The sequence below is a fragment of the Pisolithus orientalis genome (genome assembly GCF_024613125.1).
Source record: "Pisolithus orientalis strain OTSU chromosome Unknown F5J12scaffold_16, whole genome shotgun sequence".
Lineage (NCBI taxonomy): Eukaryota > Fungi > Basidiomycota > Agaricomycetes > Boletales > Pisolithaceae > Pisolithus > Pisolithus orientalis.
Genome location: NW_026260797.1, coordinates 68271 through 89066, shown reverse-complemented (window position 1 = coordinate 89066; position 20796 = coordinate 68271). Strand labels below are relative to the sequence as shown.

The window sequence follows — 20796 nt, the reverse complement described above, 5'->3', positions numbered from 1 at the left end:
GATGGTCAAACTACGACGGCGTCCTTAGGGGACCCGGATGATAGCGTTGCTTACGTAACTCTGCGGCACCAGCCAAGGAAGGTCTGGCATCGACACCAGTCATCAGTGCACCAGTGGCAAGTGCCATAAACCGAAAGATAACTTGTTGTATCGTTCTCAAGACTGTGTTCATAATTGACATATCTGTATCGCTACCATGCCCATCCAACAGCCGTCAAATCAAATCAAGTGAGTACCGTATCATAACTTCTTACTCCGTGGTCAAACATATCGGTTGTTCAGGCTTACGAACGTTTCTGTCGTTCGTCTGAAGAAAGGGGGAAAGCGATTTGAGGCAAGTGATACCACGTTTCAGGCGTGGATAATCCTTACATCGGTTACCAGATCGCATGTTATAAGAACAAAGTACAAGAATGGCGGAACGGGGTGTGCGCCTGACATCCGTGTTCCAATTCCCGCTCGGAGGTTAACAATAATTTCAGCGAGACGAGTTTAGATGATGTTCTCCAAATTTCGAACGTATTTATCAATGTATCTAAAGGCGAAGTGGCCAAGTTCAATGACCTCCAAAAAGCGTTTGGGACTTCATCCGTCGATGACGTTGTAAAGGAGGTAAAGTGAAGATCACTTGTTTGGGGACCTATGGTTTACCTTCATCTCAGATATTGAAAAAAGGAGAAGTTCAGGTGGGCGAGAAAGAGCGCGAACACGACCTTACAGCTTTGCGCAAAGAAATTGCAACCATGGTTGCCGAGAAGTGCGTGGACCCCGCTACCCAGAGACCCTACCCGGTTGGTATGATCGAAAAGGCGATGACGGAAGCCGGAGTGAGTGTGAAGGTTGGCAAGAATGCCAAAAGCCAGGTATACAGCATTTACCCCTATCTGCCTGCCTTGCAACTAAACTCGTTTCACACTTCTTAGGTAGCAGAGACTTTGCGACTGATCCAAGCTGGCTCGAAACTGCCTATCCAACGTGCACGGATGCGAGTGCGAGTTGTCATCCCCTCCGCAGATGGCGAACGTCTTGAGCCGCAGATCAAATCTTCTGCAGAGCGCGTTGAACGAGCAGAGAAGCGTGACGACATTTGGGAGATGGTATCTTCTTCCGCACAATTCACTGGTTTTCCAGCACTGATGGTTTGTAAAACTTAGGTGATGCTTATAGATCCAACGCAGTTCAAAGTTCTCAATGACTTGCTACTGAAAGAATGTAAGGGGAAGGGCCGAGTGGAGACCCTTATGCTGGCTGTTATGGCTGACAGCGGTTAAAATCATTTTTGAGTGCAGAGTGACTGCACATGCAGGCGAACCCTTGAAGGGTTCCGGTCCTTAGTAGTAGCAGCTTGCGTAGTGTATTTTTGATGAACACAATTGCTTACGTACACAGCCGTTCAATCCCAATCTTCTCTGATCATGTCCACTATCCTTGCAACACAAGTCAGAAAGCACGCCAAGGGCCCAGCGAAGGCGGCAGGGCGATACTGGAAGGGCAGGGCACCAAAGGGTGCTGAAATTGCCTCGGACTCGGATGAAGATGAGGAACAACAGGCAGAACAGGATGTGCCCGTCGCCGGGGAGCATGAGTCCCCAAAGGTTGGCGACGAGGACAGCGAACCCGACAGCTTCCCGACCAAGACCTCTGTAGTTAGGAGCGCAAAAATCAACGTAGCTCTCAAAGACGTTCAGATATCACGCGACGGAAAGGTCATTGTTGCTGATCGCGTGGAGTCGGGTAGGTTCTTGTCACCAATGTTTTACATCGTGAATACATAAAAAGTGTAGTCGAAGAAGAGTTCGAGGAGGAAAGTATCGAAGAAGAAGAGGTATCAGAGGTGACCATTGTGTCGTTGAACTCTGCTATCATGCTCAAGTTATTCTCAGTCTAGCGAAGAATCAGAGTCAGAGGATGAGAAACCCGCGCTTATATTCAGACCGGTCTTTGTACCTAAGTACGTGGTGCTCGTTCGTCGGTCCGGACCACTTACTAACCGATCGTGCATCACAGACGGGGGCGGACCACAATAGCAGAGAGAGATGCTATTAATCAAGAAGTGGAGGAGATGGAACGGCGACGGGAGCTGGCTGCAGAAGAGAGGAAGAAAGAAAGTCACGACCTTGTTGCGGAAAGCATCAAACGAGAGTTGGCAGAAAGTATGACCCTTTTTCACCGGTTTATTCCATACGCTTATGTGTCATACTTGCAGGGGAGAAAGAAGACAGCGTTCCTGATGTCGATGATACTGATGGAATCGACCCTGAGGGAGAGTTTGAGGCGTGGAGGTTGCGGGAACTTGGAAGGATCAGGCAGGAGAAGGAGGAGGAACTCCGACGGGAAGAGGAAAGGGAAGAGATCGAACGGAGGCGCGCCCTACCGGAGGAACAGCGACTGAAGGAAGATCTGGAGCGGGCGAAAAAGTCAAGGGAGGAGAAGCCACAGGGAAAACAGAAATTCCTCCAAAAATATTGGCATAAGGGTGCATTCCACCAGGTGAGAGCCTTCATTTAGGAGTCGCGGTAGCCCAATTCCTTATACCACTTCGCAGGATGATGACATCCTCAAAAGACACGACTACACGGAAGCTACGGAGTCTACTGTGGACGTATCGATGCTGCCCAAGGTGATGCAAGTGAAAAATTTCGGAAAGCGCAGCCGGACCAAATACACGCATCTTCTTGACCAAGATACTAGTGCAGGGGCCGGTGGTTTTGGTGGGGTAGGTTCGATCAGGTCAGGTGGTTTTTCGACAGATGGGGGTGGCTGTTTTCTGTGTGGTGGACCACATCTTAAAAAGGGTGAGAGCAAATTTTCTGTGATGGGGCTTCCGACTCTCACTAAGATTTACTTTGGCAGACTGTCCCCAAAACATGGCACCAAGCTTTGTGCGAGGACTGGCGACCTACAGTCAACCCGACATGCGACATCAAGGTGCCAGGCGTGATCGTGATCGCAATGAGGACGATCGTCTCCCGACAAAGAAAGGCGAAGTTCGGCGTCTAGATAGTGACGATAGGCACTATAATCCGAGTTCTCGGAGACGACAGTCACCGCCTAGTTCGCCATACGGGGCCAGCCGGACAGTCAAGGATCAAGGGCACGCCCGGGATGATTGTGGCACAAAGCGCCGCCGCCTAGATTAGCTATATTACAATAATCCGCTGTGTGATTGTATATCTCATGTAAGTGATTAATAGGCACCTTTATTACTCCCTTTGCTGTGGACCGATCGCGTTTTCTGGAAGGTTTCTGTCATCCCATCGATAACCTTATCTCCTATCGACATCTCTAATCAGTGGAGAAAATGCTGTGGCTCGGGGGTCATTATAAGGCCCACGTAGCACGACTCTTTGTCGTGTACCGCTGGTGATTGATTGATACGGTGAGTGTCACCTTAGCAGACGCCATCTCCTCGTTACACCATCTTCCAGATGAATATCTTTATGACCCAAGTGGCCCTGGCTGCAAGGGCAGACGACGTCAAAATCGAGCTGGCAAAGATTCTTCATAAGCCACCCTTTCCCGAAGACCCTCTAAACTTCGACATCACTATTTTCCCCAAATATGACTCACGGGGTCGCGTTGGGATTCTTGCTCTCCCAACAGCCTCAGCCGGCGAGACCTTCCTGCGCTCCTACGGCTCGTCCGGAGTCACTGTCAAAGGTGCTCGCATTCGTTTCAAACACAGTACGAAGCCCATTACCCCTGAGAAGATCACTCAGCTCAACTCCACACCTTGGCAAGACCCGCTGGAATTGCAAAGGGAACGAGAGAGACTGATAGACGAGGGAAAACCGTATCATTTGACTCAGTTCGCTTTCGGCCACTTTCTTGCAGATGGGAAGTTCGTTGCCGAATGCACAGCGGAAGGGGATGCCGAAGTTGCTTGCGATCTGGAGCGACGTCAGATTCGCTTAACACTTCGCAAGCAACGACGACATCCCGGGTCTGACTCTGACGACATCGCCTCGATGCTAGGCATGGCTTTGTCATCGGATGCTGCAGTTTCTGCTTGGTACCCGCCTAGCTGTTTGAGCGACATCCGGGGAAGTGATACGACGGACTCCCTCGTGCTTTTCCTTCGGGCAACTACGTTTCCGCTCTTCAAAGTGGAGAAGACGGGGCTTTTGGGTGATACCAAGGTGTCACGCGCCCAAGGCCTGTTCATAGACAAGGCGATGCCTCCAGGCTGTTTCAGCTTGATGTGTACATTCAACAGTCGCAATGATCGCAACGCGTTTCTCCACGCTTGCCAGTACAGGCTGCGAATAAACTACACCCCATTATCCGACGTACCCGTCATTCAAAGCGATACCTCATACAGCGAGGGTGCTTTCGACGATTTTCTTGCGAGTCTTCCTTTCGAAGTCGCCTTTGAGGTAGAGAAGGCGATTACAAACCGTGTTATTACCATCGGGGAAGCGATGTCTCTGCAGGATCCGTTGACCGAGTTTTCCGAGGCTTCCCAGGACGACGCCGCGACCATACTACGAAGATTTGTAGCTGATTTGGAAGAACAGGGCTCGGCACGTCGCCGCCGTCGTAGGAGACGTCGCCGGAATGCGGCTGACCCTTCTTTGGCTGCGCGTCTCAGGCAAGCTCGCCTTGATTACATCGCAGAACAGCAGAGACCAAGGGGGAGACTTCAACCATCGAAGTCTGCCCCTTCGTACACCTTCCAATTGGTTTTGACGCCGACTAGACACATCTTGGAGGGTCCAATTGCTGATCAGTCAAACAGCGTTCTTCGCCGCTTCGGAAGCAGTGAATATTTCCTTCGTGTTTCCTTCCAAGATGAGAACCGTTCGAAGCTACGAGGAGATTTCGAAACGTCCATCAATGAATTACTAGCGAGGCGTTACCGCCCGGTCCTGCTCAACGGCTGTCGGGTAGCGGGACGGACGTTTCAATTCCTTGGTTATTCGATGAGCGGCCTCCGCGAACATTCCATGTGGTTTGTCGTACCATTTAAAGATGTAGATGATAAATCATGGGACGCTGAGGCTATCAGGAAGAGCCTGGTACGTTTTCCAAGTACCATTTGACCACACCATTGACATAACTTCTTTCAGGGAGACTTCTCGCAACTCCTATATCAGCCGGCGAGACTTGGAGCCCGCTGGTCTCAGGCGTTTTCCGCTACCGACCCATCAGTAGTTATTCAACCCGACGAGATTCTGAAAATTGACGACAGGAGGTCACCGTCGGGAACTGTTATGACGGATGGATGCAGTCCAATATCCACCGATCTCTTGCGTGACATTTGGAAGGGGTATTCGCGAAACAAGAAATACGGCTCGAAATGTACTCGTCCTGCCGCCTTACAGTTTCGCTTGGGGGGTGCAAAGGGAATGGTTGTCGAGGATCCCACTTTGGTCGGTAAAGTGGTCTGTCTTCGCCCCTCTCAGATCAAATTCGACGCACCGGAAAACCGTACGTTCGATATTCAAGCCACCTCCTTGCGACCAAAGGCCATGTTCCTCAACCGACCACTCATTGCCCTGCTGGAGTACCTTGGTGCGAGCTCCGAGCACATTCTTCGACTGCAATCAAATGCCATCTCCGAAGCTCAATCCCTCCGCCATTCGCTCACTGACGCATCCAGAGTACTTCAGCAGCATGGGCTGGGCTCTTCTTTTAAACTCCCGTCGTTAGTCCAGAACATCAAAACTGTACTTTATCTAGACTTCCAGACGGAAGATGGAGAAGAAGGTTACCACAGTGACTTGCTGCTCAATTCGTTGGCCTGTGCTGAAACGCACGTATTGCGCGAACTGAAGTATCGGGGTCATATTGCTGTGCCCGGTTCATTTACGCTTTATGGGGTGTCAGACGAGTGGAATTGCCTGGACGAAGGCGAGATATATGCCACTGTTTTGGATGAGAAGAAGGGCACCAGGACGGAGATCACCGGTTGTGTTGCCATAACCCGTAGCCCTCAAATCCATCCAGGCGATGTCCAGCTCGTAACTGCAGTTAGGCGCCCGCAATTGGAGCACTTGACGAACGTAGTTGTATTTTCGTGCAAGTAAGTACTCCGTATGTTTGGGTATCATTGACTATAGCAATGTCCAGGGGTGACAGACCACTGGCTTCTTGTCTGGGCGGCGGAGACCTTGATGGGGACGACTTTAATGTCATCCTAGACGTATGTCTTAGGCGCCGTCTGTTCAAACTCTGCCGCTCACTGAGTCTCGTAGCCTCTTCTGCTTCCCGTGATACAATGCATACCCGGAGCGTATCAATCGCTTGGAATCAAACAGACGCCGCATCCCTGCGGAATTTCGGATGTTGTAGACTTTGTTTTCGACTACGTGAGTCTGATATATACTTCCCGTCTCGTACTCAATCTTTGTTAGATCGAGTCAGACCTAGTAGGACAGATCTCGATAATGCATTTAAGATTTGCCGATCTCAAGGATCCGAGCTGCGAAGAATGCCTGAAACTTGCAGAACATGGTTCTCACGCGGTCGACTTTCCAAAAACCGGAACACCTGTGAGATTCCAGGACATACCACGACTCAAGGATGTGCCCAAGCCCGACTTCCTGGCACATGAGGGCCGGGATTCGACGACCGACCAGTTTTACCACAGCGAGAAACTTCTCGGACTGCTGTATCGCAAGGTCCCTCTTAACCCATGGACTCCCCGGGAATGGAATCAAGCAGACTCTCCCTCTCAAGGAGATATGATCGAACAGGCGTTACGTGGAGTTGGACTGTACGGCCTTGGTCTTCCTTCTTTGCAGGTACCACCTCCAGAGCTATACGATGAAATGCGATACCTCCTGGACGAGTATTGTGACCAACTGAGCGCCATTGCAAAGTCTCACACTCTTTCTAAAAACAAAGACATTTGGGTTACAGAGGCTGAACTCGTCAGTGGGACACTCATGGCTACGTGGTCGGATCATCACCGACGTAGAGAAGCTGTCGCAGCCATGAATCGGCAAGTAAGTGTTGTTGTAATCCTCATTGTACACAATTCTCATGTTCGGTAGACCTATGAGCTTGTCCGCGCTGTACGGGCTGAACTACGAGCCAGAGAAACAGGGCTCGAATTTGACGAGGAGGAAGACTTTGATGAATACTATTATGAGGAAGAGGATGAAGACGATTTCTATCGAGAGATCCGGGTGATAGCCAACCATTTCCGTCGTGCATGTGCGGCATGGTACGTTGCGGAGGAGGCACTGCGCGAATACCCGGCTTCGTACGGGCCACAGAGTTTCGGATTCATAGCTCTCGGATGGATGCTGGAGCTGATCAAGGCGGCGAAGTACTTGCAGTGAATGGGATATTGTTGGTCAGCTTGGATTTCATTTTGGAACTCATTCCGTTTACCTGCTTCGTTGTGTAAAATATACCTGGTTGTTTTGTCGGAACAAATGACCTACCTGGCTATGGTTCAAGTCAAGAGTCCGAGTACACGCCCAAGTTTACGAATAACGCGTTCATCTGATCGGTACAGAAATTTAATGTTCCATCTGTAGTTCTTGAAACATGGATTGCCTGATATGCATGAACTTTAGGAGGAATCCTCACCTCGACATGTAGGATCTCCACCGCCACCCCCAGGGTGTGGAACATGGAGAATCTTCAGTACCACTTACGCCAAGCGCTAAAATGCCATGCCCCGGACCGCGTATCTTTTGGTTCCGCAGACATCATGCGAGGTGTACTAGATGCAGGTTGAGATAACCCACGACATCTCACACGTTCAAAAGTTGGTTGGCCACGCTTCTGACGCTGCCTGTCAACTCTTGGATTCAGTTCCAGTTGCTGTCAAGGCATACAAGGCATGTGAACTTGCATTCCCAATACCTTCCACTACTCACCTTTATATAGCTGCTGAATCCTGTCACTCAGTGGTATGACCGGCCGCTTGGTGATGTTGAGAAGCAGATTGGGCCAATAAACAACGCGTTTTTCCGATGGCAAACTCCTACCCTATTACCTGACCTATCCGTCCTCAAGGCGGGTGTCCTGAAGTTGCGAGTCATCGTCATCTTCAATTCGTCTGCGAAGCAACTCATGCGTAAATCAATGCCCATGTACCTCCGAGCCACTGATTTTCCATGCATCATAGTTGACCGCGTCAGCGCGTGGGTGATCGGTCGATGCAGGACGAACGTTCCTCCCGTTGAACGCCTCCAGAAACCGGTCGAGACACCCCTAGACGAGTCGGAGAAAATTTCTATCACGAAGACCATGTTTGAAGGTCTCATTCTCTGCTGCGCGTGTAGCGTGGATGGTGCCAGAACTTTGTTCAAAATTGGCGACTTCAACCCAGACTACGTGGCTATCTATTGTGCGGTTTTCGACCCTGTGCCTGATGACCGTGGCACAGACTATAGCTTGGGTTTTTTTTGGACGTTAATGTTCGTTCCATCCTCTGGTTCCTCCTGCCGGATTGCCAACCAATCCACAATAGCTTCCGGTTGGCCTTGACGCACCCCGACTTTGTATTCCTTTCGAATCACATATGCCCATTTTACGGCGAGGAGACGGTACGCGGATCGGATAGACAAGCTAATATAGGAGTATGATCCTGCCCCTTATGTGCTTGGTGAGTGTTCTATGTTCAGTTGCACAGTTATCCAAACCGCCTTCATAGGCTACTAACGTATCGGAACTGAAATGACGCTCGTCGCCATAACGGCTCCAGCCGCAGGAGATGAGTCAGGGCTTCATGATATAATCAATGTCGATCAGAAGTCAAGGGAGGATCGCATTACCAACGTACGGCTCCTGGTCAGTCTTTCACCACTTCTCCCCCTCCTGGTCAAGCTCGTGCAGTCTGCTGTCGATGATCTCCAAGAGGTGTGGAGGTATGTAAGAGCTTTGCTTGGAATGGTATCGTTCCCTAAAGACGAGTACTCCTCAGTTATATTTGAAGACAGTCACGGACCAGAGGTCGACGTTTGATTCGAACGTGTGCAACTGTGCATACCTCAGCGGATTTGAGGATGCTTGGGTAGCATATTTGTGAGTGTTCTGCCGAGTTGCGTGCAGAGGATGTTCTTATGCTTCTTAACAGAAGGTATTGTTCATTTCCTCACTTTGAAGTTGGAATATCGCCATGTAAGAAAGTCTTTGTACTTTGCTAATGTCGGTTATTCTAGGCCCAACCCCAAGTTGTATGGTCCTGGGGCTGCATTGTTCATTGTTGACAACAGTAAGCTATACACCAGCTTTGTAGATCTAGTGATGTCTCTTCGTCGTGTTCACCTTGCCGTTTGCTTATGCTGACCATACCCGTCTGATTGATGGTATGCCCACTCATGATTTATTCAAAAGAAGCGGCTCTACGTAGTTGGTGGTGGCCCACTGCATGGACGGAAGCTCTTGGGTATAAACTTCGTCGTGTATATATAGCTGGTCATGATTTCAGTCACGAGCTCAACTGAACACGACCAAGTTTTCCAAATAACGTGCTGATCAGATTGGTGTGTACAGAAATCTACGATTACATTTGCAGTTTCCTTTCCATCTCCATGTGAGTGTTGAGAGATGGGCCAGACTCCATACCTTGAAGTACGTCAGCCATGAATACATAAAACATCGCGGAGACGTACCGAGGAAGAAGTCTGATGGATCCAGAGTTTCATCTCGGCCCATCAAGATGTCGAGGTGAATGTTGCTACGTTGCAAGGCAGGCATATGAGGGTTCTAGGAGGACAGCCAATCGGTGGGCGGCAGAACGACCATATACAAGAGACCTACTGTGGACACCGCTCTGCGCTCCATAAGAAGTCGAGCGGGTGCATGAAGGCCATACAGATCACGCAACATGGTCAACTTCAGGTTGTCTTGCGTTTCCTCCCACTTCGAGGAGCCGATCAACTAGAATAGAGTAGGGTAGGAACACCAAGGACGTACGTGAGCAAGACGGTGTTGAAGACCATCAGTTGACTTGGTCTCAGCTACGATGCTTCGCGGACCAAACTGCAGCGTGTCATGCAGACCAAGACTGCCAGCGGTGTCCCTCAGCGACGCAGATTTGGACGGTGCGGGTGGTACGATGCGCATAGACGGTTCCTGGAACGGGCCTGAGTCAACCATCTGTGCGCCGACGTGATGCTGCCAGACATACCATGGTGGATGGGTGTCAGTCAGTGGACGCGTCATGACAGATGTGCTTGGGTGTGACATGTGACCACTCTGTGACATTTCCCCACAGCGTGACTCTAATCTGTCCGAGCCAAGGGCACTGTCGACACGACACGGAGCGCGCGCCTCTCTGCTTGTTTCCATCTGCTGTCCAACGTCTAAAGCTGCCTGTCTTCCGATCTACGCAGACCACTTCGTTCTGGTAAACTCGCGGATCCATCCCTGGACTATCATTGGCGTGGAAGTTGCTAACATGTCCAATAGACCCTCCAGGTCTTCTAGTATCCCAGTTCGGGCCACAATCACTTCCTCTCCTGCTCGCAACATAGAGTCTGTGATTTCTATGCCTTCCTCCATCAGTACAGGCCAGCCCCGCCCTCGGGTCATGACCCAAGCATGGTCGCCAAGAACCGCTTCAGTGGGTGAACAAAGATCTCTCGGAGCTTCCTACGTTGTACGCCGGAACAACACTGTCGCATCAAGCCTGCCGACAAGGACTGGTGCTCTGCCTTTGGCACATTCCGTCTCCTCCGGTCGAGGGACCACTGCTCCCTATCCTACTTATGAACCTCGCGTGATTAGAGCTGACGGGGCTCGCAATGCGGACGCCACCTGTCCGTCATCTTCGTCGGTGTCACCTCGTGCTCGACGACCAAGTGGTGCTGGCCCATCCAGGGCACCAAGCACCCAGAGGTCTTCTGCACCGTATCTCACCACCAGTTCAGAGCCAGTGCCATTTCCTCGCCCAGCCTATCTAGAACATTCTGCTCTGCGCGACCTGTTACAGACGGAAGCTCCATCTTTACTTCCCCCATGCGGATCACAGACGACTACTAGAGTGGACAGTTCATCTAGTGGGAGCAGATCCCGCAGATCTCCCTCAGTCGATAGTGACGAAGAGGACTCCAGCCCACCCAGGGAATTGCGCAAAAGCCCACCTCCCGTAGTTTCAGCATCCCTGCCTGCGTTGTTATTACCCACCCGGTGGTGTGACGAGTACAGGAACGCACTCCTCAGCGTATCGGGCGATGGAAGAGACCTCGTTTATCAGGGTGAGCTGAAACATGTAGACAGGTAGCTTTATGATTTACCCCTCATTAGGAACCCCAACCACATCTGAGAAAGACACTGCCACTGCTCGTACAATTGTTCCCGTCCCTTCTGCATGTGGCATATATTACTTTGAAATCGAGTTGACAGGCAAGGCCTCAAAGAGGTGCGTGGATGTACTTTCGTTCTATGAGCGTTTGTTGAGGTCGTGTGCACAGCCGTGTCAGCATTGGGTTAGCATCTCAACGTGTCTTGACACGGGGTTAATCAATGACTTGGACGTACAGCTTTGTAGGTCGCGATGTCAAACTTTCCCGCTTACCAGGGTGGGAGAAGAATTCCTGGGGATATCATGGTGACAGTGGCACTATATGCTCTGGGGACAGGAATGGCACGACCTTTGGAACTACGTTTGGAGGTGCGCAGACCTTCCTCATAGGCGTGAGAACTGACAGTGACTCCTCGAGCAGTGGGAGATATCATTGGTTGTGGTATGGACTTCTGCCAGAATAAGGTGTTTTACACCAAGAACGGCTCCATGTTGGGTAATATCTTACCGTCTTTAGCATTGTCATATTTTCATCTTGATATCCAGGTACTGTATTTGACAATGTCGGAAAGGATGGCGATGTCTATCCCTCTGTTGGACTGTGCCACACCGGAGAATCCATCCGAGCAAACTTTGGTCAGGATCCTTTCAAGTACGACATAGAAGACCACGTGCTGCAACAGCGTAACCAAACCTGGACCAAGATCCAGCTTGCTCCCCTCAAATGGCCCAATGAAAGTATTTCCCACGAAACTCCCGAAGAGGACGTGAAGATGTCGATAAATGAACTTGTACTTGCGTATCTGTCTCATCATGGCTACGTTCGTACAGCTCGCGCTTTCGAGGCCAGCTGCAATAATAGGGGAGGGCTATCAGCCTCACTGTTGCCAGTGGTCCCAGTGGTACCATCCACTTCAACCCAGGGCCGTGCTATGGAAATGGATATGGGGAAAGACACCTCTGTGGCTGCGTCTTCCACCCGCAGACCTTCCAATTTAGCAACAACCGACGACATTGAGGTCCGCACACACATCGTACAATCCGTTATAGCTGGTGACATCGATACCGCACTAGCGCAAACACGAGCACATTACCCACTTGTTCTTGAAGCGGACAGTGGAATCATGCTTTTTAAGCTCCGTTGCAGAAAGTTTGTTGAGCTCGTGTTAGAAGCAGCGGAGATGAAGAAGAAAATGCGAGCGGAGGAATGTGGAATGAGCGTCGAGTTCGCGCACCACGACGATGCACTGAATGGTAGCAACACTAGGACCTTTGAAGAGGGCACAGACATGGACGTGGATGATGAAATGTTGGGAATGGGGATGGACAGCCTTGCTAACGGGTCTAGGGTTTATCCTGATGTTCGTCCTGGGACTGCACGGGCGGCTCCTATTCCAACGTCCTCGACTGCCACTTCGGCAGCCGCCACGGCTGCCCAGTATGGCGCTGCCCTTGAAAGGGCCGTAACGTACGGGCAGCAGCTGGAAGCAGACTACAAACATCGCTCGGAGGTCCGGACGATTTTCAAACGAATGACCGTAATCATGGCCTATTATGACCCTCTTGAGGCTGGAGGTGATGCGGCCGAAGTCGCCGGACAATCTGCAAGAGTGGCACTTGCTACAGAGCTGAATCAAGCTATTTTGCGTACGTACAACGGGATCCTGATGATGTGTAAGTTCTGATGACCGCAAAGAATCCCAAGGACACCCCACACAACCCTTGTTGGACAGGTTATACCGCCAGACCGCCGTATGCCTCACTCAGTTGGCCTTGCTGGGTAACGGAGCTGCTGCGTTCGCAGATATTCAAAAGGAATTTCTCGATAATTGATGAACAGCACTACCACAGTCTAGGAACGCAGCAGCGATGGACTCAGGTTCCAAACAAAGGACTTTGTTATTCCGTATCATTGATGTAAAGTAATACGGCAGTGAAGTCGAACGTGTCCAACCTTCATCTATAACTTGCATGAGCATGAAGTGCTAGAAATACAGAATTGTCTGAGTGGGCTGTAGTGATATAAAGTGTTTGACCTGACGGCCTAACGACATCTGATTAGGGTTGTGCGCCGACTGTAAATGATTCACCGCATCCACAGGCGTCCTTGATATTAGGATTATTAAAAACGAACTTCGCGCTTCACAACCAGCCCTGGTTAACAAACTCAAACGACTAGAAAGTCTGGGACTCACCTTAGCGCGTCCTCCTTCCAGTCCATTTCGCTACCAATGATAGAAAACAACGCCCTGCTGTCTATGAACACCTTAACGCCATCTTGCTCCACCACTTCGTCAAATTTCCCGGGCTTGTCGACGTAGTCCAAGTGGTATGAAAGCCCGGCACAACCCTTGTTCCGCACCCCGATCCGAATGAGTCGAGGTGTAGGACCGTGGAGCAAATCTTGCAGTCTTCGAACGGCATGAGGGGTCTGAGATTCGTTAACGAAGGTTGGTTGCAATGGGGAGATAAGTCAACGTACAATAGCAATCACTGCCTTGGTAGCTCGAGGGCTAGGACGGGTGCGTTGCACGCCCGGCGGTACTGCTGGTGGTGTTGGTGGTGATCGTGAGCTTTCTGACGCCACCGTGCGGACACGACACAGGGACAATGCTGGGAGGCGGAGGCGTCGTCGTGCCAGTGCAGTCAACATGAAAGAGCATGAAAGAGCCGCTTGACGGTGGCCGGCCAATCACGGGCGGCGAATTTCGCACGGAGACGCTCAGTCAGCTGCTTACAGATACAAGGACCTCCGTAAATTGTGCCATCTACAAAACTTGGTTGTGTTCTTAAGTTCTTGATTGGAACCATGGCCAGGTATATATTACACACGAAGTTCGTGCCCAGGTACACCGTATCAGAACGAGTTTAACGAAACCCAAGTTGACCAAAGATACCCATTCACTGCAGTCATGATGCGGGGGACAACATAAATTAGGGTTATGTCTCAACCAACTGGCCAGTCACCAGTGTTTGCGACATGCCAATCCGGATGGCACTTACCCACGTGCAGGTTGCATGTCTACAGCGTACTATCGTCTACCACTCAGTTTCTAACCCCCCGATTTTGGTCCCCTTGCAGAGAGTCAGCGGTGGGCAGTATCAGTAGAACAGGGAATGGATGTTGTTCTTGGGAACACCGTTTAGCGTTGCTGCGTTGATGCTTCGCTCTGCTAGAGTGACCTACTGCAGTGTAAGTCAGCCGCATCCCGAGTCCCCGACGCATTCCTGACCGCCAGTGCGTTGGCAACACTTCGGGATAGTAGGGGATCAGTAGTAACTTGTAAGGCGATCACCAAATCACTTGGTCCCTCCTTTCAGTTCCGCTTTCCTTTTGCCGCTACGTAGGTATGGAGATCAAAGCGCTGACGAATCACCGCACAAGACGGCTGGACCCCCGATAGAAATAGGGGCTTCCAGCGTAAACCCCCTAAGAGGTGTGCCACCACCCTTGTACCAGAACTACCACTACTGAACGCTATGCCCAGAGTTGTGTATCTTCTAGTTCAGAAATCATCCGAAGTGTACCAAATCTATGACGTTCAGATCACCCACGACATCTCGGAGGTCCAAGAGTTGCTTGACCACGCCTCTGACGCTGCCTATCAACTCTTGGATTCAGACGAGGTTGCTGTCAAGGCCTACAAGGCATGTAAACTCGCATTCCCAATACATTCCATTACTCACCTTCATTCAGCTGCTGAATCCTGTCATTTGGCGTGAACGGTCGTTTAATGACGTTAAGGCCCAGCTTGGGCCGATAGACAAAGAATTTTTGGAAGGAAAAGTTTCCCCCTTACTTCCCACATCATCCCTCAATATGGATCATGTGAAGTTGCACGTCATTATCTTGTTCAATGTGTCTGCGAAGCGACCCCGACGTAAGTCAATGCCCATGTACCTCTGGACCACTGATCTCCTACGTGCCATAGCCGACCGCATCGATCTTGTTCGCACGTGGGTGACCAATCGGTGCATGACGGACGTTCCTTCCGGTTGGCCACCTCCGGAAACTGGTCGAGAAGGCCCTAGACAAGTCGGAGAAGATCCCGCTTACGGAGACGATGTTTGAATTTCTCGTTGGCAAACATATCCGTGGCAGGTGTAGCATGGATGCGGCCAGCAGTTTGTTCAAAATAGGCGACTTCAACACAGACTGCACGGCTAATTATAATGCCGTTTTTGAGCCTGCGCCTAATGACGATTGTACAGCGTATGGCTTGCTTCATTTTTGGGACAGTAATATTCGTTCCATCCTCCAGATCCTCGTGCCGTATGGCCGAGCTATCCGTGATTGCCTCCACTCTGGCCCGACGCACCCCGGATTCGCTTTTATTTTGAAAAACGTATGCCCGTTTCGTGGCGAGGAGACGGCACTAGACTTCCCAAATAACCCCAAGGCGGCGCTGATAGATAAGTTCATATGGAGGTATGACCCTGCCCCTTACATGCTCGGTGAGTGTTCTACGTTCAGTTACATAGCTATCTGAACTCCCTTCATAGGCTATTATTGTGTCGGAACTAAAATGACTCTCACTGCCATTACGGCCCCAGCCGAAGGAAAGAAGCCAGGGCGCTGTGATATAATCACCGTCGATCTAAAGTCAAAGGAGGATCGAATTGCCAACGTACGGCACCTGATCAATCTCTCACCTCTTCTCCCCCTTCTGGCCAACCTCGTTCCGTCTGGTGTCAATGATTTTCGGGACGCGCACGGTTAGGGTTTTACTTAGAATAGCATTTTTTACATACGCAAAAGAAGAGCGCTCGACATTTGGGCCGTTGGATATTTGATTGAAACGTGTGCAATGGATGTTTCGATGCTTTGGGAGCATATTTGCCAGTATTGTGCCGAGTTGAGTACAGAGGATGTTCTTAACGACAGCTCTGGATTAGATTGGAAGTATTGTTTCATTGTATTTCATTTCTTCGCTCTGAAGTTGGATTATCTCTACGTAAGAAAGACCGTACTCTGGTGACGGCACCCCCGCCTCCACAAATACCGAGAAGAGGCGTGTCGATGAGCTGGCACAGGTAAGGCTTTTGCAACAACTAGAGCGAGAGTTGATCAAATACACATGCATCACCGCAAACACCAAGTACGCCCCCCGGGGGAATACTGTTGCAGATTAACATTCATTTTCGCCATACTCCAAGAAGAGCTATGGCTGCTTGACGGCTGACCTTTGCGTCTTCGCTCGCCTTTATATGAGGGTCACAAAATAGGACTTCACAAGGTTGGAAAATCCAGTATGGCACGTCATTCGTTTATGCGTTCGAGCGATTTGCTGCATCTGGAGTTGGAATGGAGATATTCACTGCAGAGGAGATCTGGTTGACTGTCCGAGAAAGATACGCACTACTTCTCACCTCGTTATATATACGGAACCATTGTGACATCCAGGATGCATATGCACCTTCGCAAATTCTCGAGTACAACGCTGGCATCATGCCATTTAGCTTGTTGATTCATACCTATGTCTTTAGTCGCCTTGACACCCATGGCTGTCGTTAGACGCCAATAAAGATTGAACAGACGTGAAATGTTTTGACTGTACATCGCGTGACCAGTGATACCATTCGGTTATTCAAGACATCCGCGGTTGGGTCAGGTGACAGCCGAGTCGACAGGTCGGTGCGGGCATCCGGACGAATTGGAAGCTGGCTCCATTCTCCGAGGAGGATCGTTTGACGGGTGCGCCAATGCCCGACTGTAGCGTGCAACGTGGACAGGGGATTGCCGAACTCGCAACTCTCCGACGACGTCACATCCCATTCGGGTAGTATGCTGTGATCACAGCAAGGGGTTGCTTCCAAATAGAGAACAGGTGGATGCACATGGCTGCCACGATGTGACTTGTTGGAAGGGTTCCTCTGATCGCCTCCTTCCAGGCAGTCACATCTGTAAGATAACTCGCCTCGTATAAAAATGGCTCTGCAGTCCACTGGCAGGACCACTCCTTCCAACCCCGTCTGTCCCCTACTAAATCCATGTCTAGTCAGACTCACTTCATCCACTTTCCCATTCCAAGCACCATCTACGGTACGTCCTGCATGTCTCGTGTGGCACGCGGTCGGTCATAAGCATCATAAAAGCAGCTGGCGACGGGGCGGACATCCACACCGCGCTCCTGCATGACTTCATCTCTCCGCCCATCTTTGACGCCCCATTGGTCCCGCCCGATCACCAATGGCCGTCGTTGGATTTCCCCGTCATGTATCCCCCCTCATCTGCCTCCACCTCTCCGTCGTCATCCACTCAGTCATCTCCGTCACCTGCTGTTGGAGTAAACGGTCTTCCTGACATGCTAGACCAATCCCACGCCTTCCCTTCATCCGCAGAGCTGGCAAGTATGCCCATCCCTCCTGCACGCGGTACGTCGCGCAACAAGTCTCCTAACCACATTCCCCGACCGCGTAACGCCTTCATGCTCTTCCGCTCTGCCTTCGCAGCAGCTCAGAAGATTAGAACCACCGTCGAGCACGACAACCGCCACATCACGCGCATCATAGCTCATTGCTGGAACCGCCTCTCCGATGCCGACAAGCAGGTGTGGCGTGAAAAGGCTGCTGCAGAAAAGGCCTTGCATGCTGAGAAGTACCCAAACTACCGCTTCTCACCTATCGGGCGAACCACGAAGCCAATCAAACGGAACGTTCGCCGCAACGGAATCGAAGACAAGAAACGCTGCGAGAAAGTGGCAGAGCTGCTACTCGCTGGAAAGTCGGGCGAAGAGTTGGAGGACGCTGTAAAGCAGGTCGACATCTCCCTCAAGACAGAAGCCTTGGATCACGCCGCCTCTCGAGATGCCGAAGAGTCACCAGTGAACGACCATGACTGGCAGTCACAACTTAGTGACTCGGAGGATTCCAACATTCCTCCCTTCCGCAGCCCTCTACTACCTCCTGCTGATCCTGTCGTTTCTGCGCCGGTCTTCCATCTTACCGACGCTCAAGTTAGTGACTACCAAGAGCATGTCGTTCACGTCTCTCCTGCCGTCGATTCTGCACCATGGACGACACCTTGGGATGACTGTCGCATTAGGACTGGAATGCCGCCTGTACATTTGACTCCCGTTGCTGATCAATATCAGCCATTCATGGACTATGCCAACCATGGACACTTTTTGTCGTCGCCTGAATTTTCGTGGGGCGACGAAAGTTTCTCGTCCACTACCAGCTCTTCTTCGTCTTCCTCATACCTCTGACGGACAGCGGCGGCCCATGTATATTGATTTATTTCCTCACTTAGTTTGTTTTGGTTGACTCCAGTACACCGAATCTATTTGTTTCATGTAGCATTTTCACCGAGTTTGTTTGCCACTGTATCCACATAGTACCTTTTCAACTCCTTCGAATGCATGATCCTGTCGCTTTGTCCCTGCTGGAGTCGCTGGATCCATCGACTGCTGCATTCAGCTGTTCTCTGTTGAGGTGCGCAAACGCCGCGATACCGAGTGCCCCAAGGAGCGTTGCACATCCGACAAGCTTTGCCCCAGCGCGATGCATGCGTGCCACAGCCTCTGGTGAAGTAACACCGCCAGCGCCGATGATGGCGATCTCCCGCAGTGCCGGATCAGCCGACTCTGTGAGCAACCGTGAGAAGGAATACACATTCCCAAGAGATAACGAGTGTATTGCTTCTCCCGCAAGACCGCCAATGCCAGGAGGGAGTGCAAAGGATGATGCATCCGCCCCACTATCGACAGTCTGATCGGAGAATACCAAACTATTCCCCAGGGTGTTTGTACAGGTGAGGAACGCGAGTGGATTCACATATTGTCCCGAAGGTCCGCGCTGGCGAGTGTACGTCGTAATACCACTGATGGCGTCGTCGAATTGAGTGGCTATGGTGTAAGGCGGTAGCTTGAGACCAATTGTCAAGGTGGGGTCAGCCCAGAAGTGTTCCGCGAAGATATCCAGAAAGGGAGAGAGGCTGGAGAAGTTATAGGAAGGAGGCGGGTGTCCCTTGATGTTTGGACAGCTCGCGTTGAATTCGATGGCTATCCGGGCGTGCCAGGAGGGGTGTGCAGCGCGCAGATCTTGAATGGCCGTCATCATCTTGCGGAGAGACTCTGGATCAGACTCCGTGATGCTGATAATGAAGGGTTTCGAAGATAGGGAGTCCCGTTCGAGGAGCATTCGCACCCATGTTATATAGGAAGACAGAGGGTGCGGTGAGTACCCGTACGAGTTGATCGACGACAACGAGCCAGCTAGAAATGCTACCTGGCAGATCAACCTCAAGATCGGACACGTTCGCTGCAACGAGAAGTCGCCCACCAACAGTATGCGAAGAGTCTTCCTTGAATCCAGATAACGTTGCTGTCCGTGTGCTCACGGCGCCCGTATGCAGGCAATCATAGAGTGCTGTGAGTTGCTGCAGGTCAGACGCCCAGGCGCAGGATGTGTTCAGCAACGGAGGGTGAACGTCTATTCCCCGAACCCTGACCATCGACGGGACCCACGGCGACGGCGGTATGTTGTGTTGGTGAATGCAAGTATCTAAGTTCTTCGAGCTGCTGTTACATGTTACATGCACGGGGCAGATAAGCATTCGATGATAAGATAACGAAGCAGGGGTAAACCCTCGAGAGGTACATGACCAGCGTACATCACTTTACAATCTCTTCTCGTTCTAATACAGACTTTTCTAGTTTAATAAGGATGGTCGTTCGCGATGGGTACTGCTGAGTGGGAGTGTTATGGGCGGTTACGCGTGCGGGCTAACGTTGCCCTCAGCAGCATAGCCTGAGCGAAAGTGCGTGTGTGACTTACAAACCCCAGTCCATCTAGAACAGCTTCAACAATACCCGCTGTGAAGGACGAACAACTGAGCTGGCTCATGTCTCTTGGTACCGATATGTGTCGTTCGGGGAGGGGATCGTTGTCGATAATCATGTCTGTGCCAGATAAAAGCTCAACGACCGACCGCGAAGTAAGGGGGAAACGGACATTCATCTTCGTTTTCCACGCTCTTTTCGATGGCGTCCGCCGGTCTTCCGAATACTGCTCTCCAGACTTGAGTATGGATGGACATCAGAGCCGGGAGGAAGCGAATTTCTCGTTTGGGAGCCTTGGACGATGATTCAGTGCGCCATGTCATGAGCTCTAGGACGCGCATTCCGACGCGGTAGCCCAATATGTTTAGCCTAGAGGGAAATGAAACAAGTTGCTCTCGTGCAGTGAACGGATGACTCTGACCGCCTCTCGAGATCGTTTATGCCGCTGACGCGTTTCTGAGTGTACTGAACGATCTCTGAGAAAAGGAACGCGAATGCCGAAGCCGATACCTCTGATGATCGGGTCTTGTTGAGGTTTCTGTCATAAATGTTGGGACGCTGTCGAGTCTGGCCGAGGGTTGCATTGATCGACGGGGCAGACGGGAGGGAGAAACGCGACGAGCCTGTTGGGGACAGGAGGTCCGCTGAAGACAAGGAAGAGTTTGACAGCACCGAGAAACGAGAATGGGGTTGCTGCATTGTCACCTCGCTAGTGCTACCAGTGCAACAGTGCAGGGGGTGATATAGTATGTCGGTATGGGCACGTGATCAATACATTAATGCGCCCAGCGTGACATAAGTGAG

At 51.1% G+C, this 20796-nt stretch overlaps 11 protein-coding genes across 11 annotated transcripts; 7 read left to right on the top strand and 4 right to left on the bottom strand.

Annotated features, from left to right (window-relative positions):
- The first annotated feature begins 83 nt into the window (after window positions 1-83).
- On the top strand, window positions 84-1396 carry F5J12DRAFT_834109 (SBDS protein C-terminal domain-containing protein). Its single transcript, XM_051745839.1, has 7 exons — window positions 84-228; window positions 283-334; window positions 385-428; window positions 483-612; window positions 663-863; window positions 924-1097; window positions 1155-1396. Exons 1-7 carry the CDS (start codon window positions 197-199, stop codon window positions 1269-1271), a joined length of 750 nt encoding a protein of 249 aa, XP_051599324.1. The 5' UTR covers window positions 84-196; the 3' UTR covers window positions 1272-1396.
- Window positions 1281-3291, top strand: F5J12DRAFT_121259 (microfibrillar-associated protein MFAP1, Zn finger, CCHC type protein). The gene is made up of 8 exons (XM_051738030.1): window positions 1281-1734; window positions 1785-1825; window positions 1884-1951; window positions 2008-2153; window positions 2207-2490; window positions 2546-2795; window positions 2854-3179; window positions 3243-3291. Exons 1-7 carry the CDS (start codon window positions 1416-1418, stop codon window positions 3138-3140), a joined length of 1395 nt encoding a protein of 464 aa, XP_051599323.1. The 5' UTR covers window positions 1281-1415; the 3' UTR covers window positions 3141-3179; window positions 3243-3291.
- Window positions 3292-3360: 69 nt separating this feature from the next.
- F5J12DRAFT_834085 (RdRP-domain-containing protein) lies at window positions 3361-7599 on the top strand. The gene is made up of 7 exons (XM_051745838.1): window positions 3361-5018; window positions 5070-6025; window positions 6073-6145; window positions 6198-6311; window positions 6357-6950; window positions 6999-7484; window positions 7543-7599. The coding sequence occupies exons 1-6, from the start codon at window positions 3429-3431 to the stop codon at window positions 7287-7289; spliced, it is 3618 nt and encodes a 1205-aa protein (XP_051599322.1). The 5' UTR covers window positions 3361-3428; the 3' UTR covers window positions 7290-7484; window positions 7543-7599.
- On the top strand, window positions 7519-8664 carry F5J12DRAFT_121271 (uncharacterized protein). Its single transcript, XM_051738031.1, has 3 exons — window positions 7519-7796; window positions 7846-8378; window positions 8432-8664. Exons 1-3 carry the CDS (start codon window positions 7683-7685, stop codon window positions 8544-8546), a joined length of 762 nt encoding a protein of 253 aa, XP_051599321.1. The 5' UTR covers window positions 7519-7682; the 3' UTR covers window positions 8547-8664.
- A 742-nt stretch (window positions 8665-9406) lies between these two features.
- F5J12DRAFT_834072 (proteasome maturation factor UMP1) lies at window positions 9407-10129 on the bottom strand. Its single transcript, XM_051745837.1, has 5 exons — window positions 10094-10129; window positions 9880-10038; window positions 9724-9825; window positions 9576-9669; window positions 9407-9528 (listed from the first exon to the last, which is right to left on the bottom strand). The coding sequence occupies exons 1-5, from the start codon at window positions 10094-10096 to the stop codon at window positions 9467-9469; spliced, it is 420 nt and encodes a 139-aa protein (XP_051599320.1). The 5' UTR covers window positions 10097-10129; the 3' UTR covers window positions 9407-9466.
- A 56-nt stretch (window positions 10130-10185) lies between these two features.
- Window positions 10186-13179, top strand: F5J12DRAFT_742896 (uncharacterized protein). Its single transcript, XM_051742044.1, has 7 exons — window positions 10186-11162; window positions 11212-11326; window positions 11379-11393; window positions 11448-11578; window positions 11631-11705; window positions 11756-12856; window positions 12906-13179. The coding sequence occupies exons 1-7, from the start codon at window positions 10364-10366 to the stop codon at window positions 13040-13042; spliced, it is 2373 nt and encodes a 790-aa protein (XP_051599319.1). The 5' UTR covers window positions 10186-10363; the 3' UTR covers window positions 13043-13179.
- F5J12DRAFT_834064 (uncharacterized protein) lies at window positions 13180-13886 on the bottom strand. The gene is made up of 3 exons (XM_051745836.1): window positions 13692-13886; window positions 13405-13640; window positions 13180-13349 (listed from the first exon to the last, which is right to left on the bottom strand). The coding sequence occupies exons 1-3, from the start codon at window positions 13860-13862 to the stop codon at window positions 13268-13270; spliced, it is 489 nt and encodes a 162-aa protein (XP_051599318.1). The 5' UTR covers window positions 13863-13886; the 3' UTR covers window positions 13180-13267.
- A 1136-nt stretch (window positions 13887-15022) lies between these two features.
- F5J12DRAFT_834060 (uncharacterized protein) lies at window positions 15023-16124 on the top strand. Its single transcript, XM_051745835.1, has 4 exons — window positions 15023-15090; window positions 15142-15194; window positions 15235-15664; window positions 15713-16124. Exons 1-4 carry the CDS (start codon window positions 15030-15032, stop codon window positions 15928-15930), a joined length of 762 nt encoding a protein of 253 aa, XP_051599317.1. The 5' UTR covers window positions 15023-15029; the 3' UTR covers window positions 15931-16124.
- A 1471-nt stretch (window positions 16125-17595) lies between these two features.
- Window positions 17596-18117, top strand: F5J12DRAFT_702154 (high mobility group box domain-containing protein; the record flags this gene model as incomplete). Its single annotated transcript, XM_051740518.1, has 1 exon — window positions 17596-18117. A coding segment is annotated over one exon (522 nt), but the record flags the coding sequence as incomplete, so codon positions are not given.
- Window positions 18118-18553: 436 nt separating this feature from the next.
- Window positions 18554-19664, bottom strand: F5J12DRAFT_721465 (uncharacterized protein; the record flags this gene model as incomplete). The annotated part of the gene is made up of 2 exons (XM_051741315.1): window positions 18554-19438; window positions 19497-19664. The coding sequence occupies 2 exons, from the start codon at window positions 19662-19664 to the stop codon at window positions 18554-18556; spliced, it is 1053 nt and encodes a 350-aa protein (XP_051599315.1).
- Window positions 19665-19813: 149 nt separating this feature from the next.
- On the bottom strand, window positions 19814-20747 carry F5J12DRAFT_834047 (NO signaling/Golgi transport ligand-binding domain-containing protein). The gene is made up of 2 exons (XM_051745834.1): window positions 20414-20747; window positions 19814-20361 (listed from the first exon to the last, which is right to left on the bottom strand). Exons 1-2 carry the CDS (start codon window positions 20689-20691, stop codon window positions 20130-20132), a joined length of 510 nt encoding a protein of 169 aa, XP_051599314.1. The 5' UTR covers window positions 20692-20747; the 3' UTR covers window positions 19814-20129.
- Window positions 20748-20796: the final 49 nt, after the last annotated feature.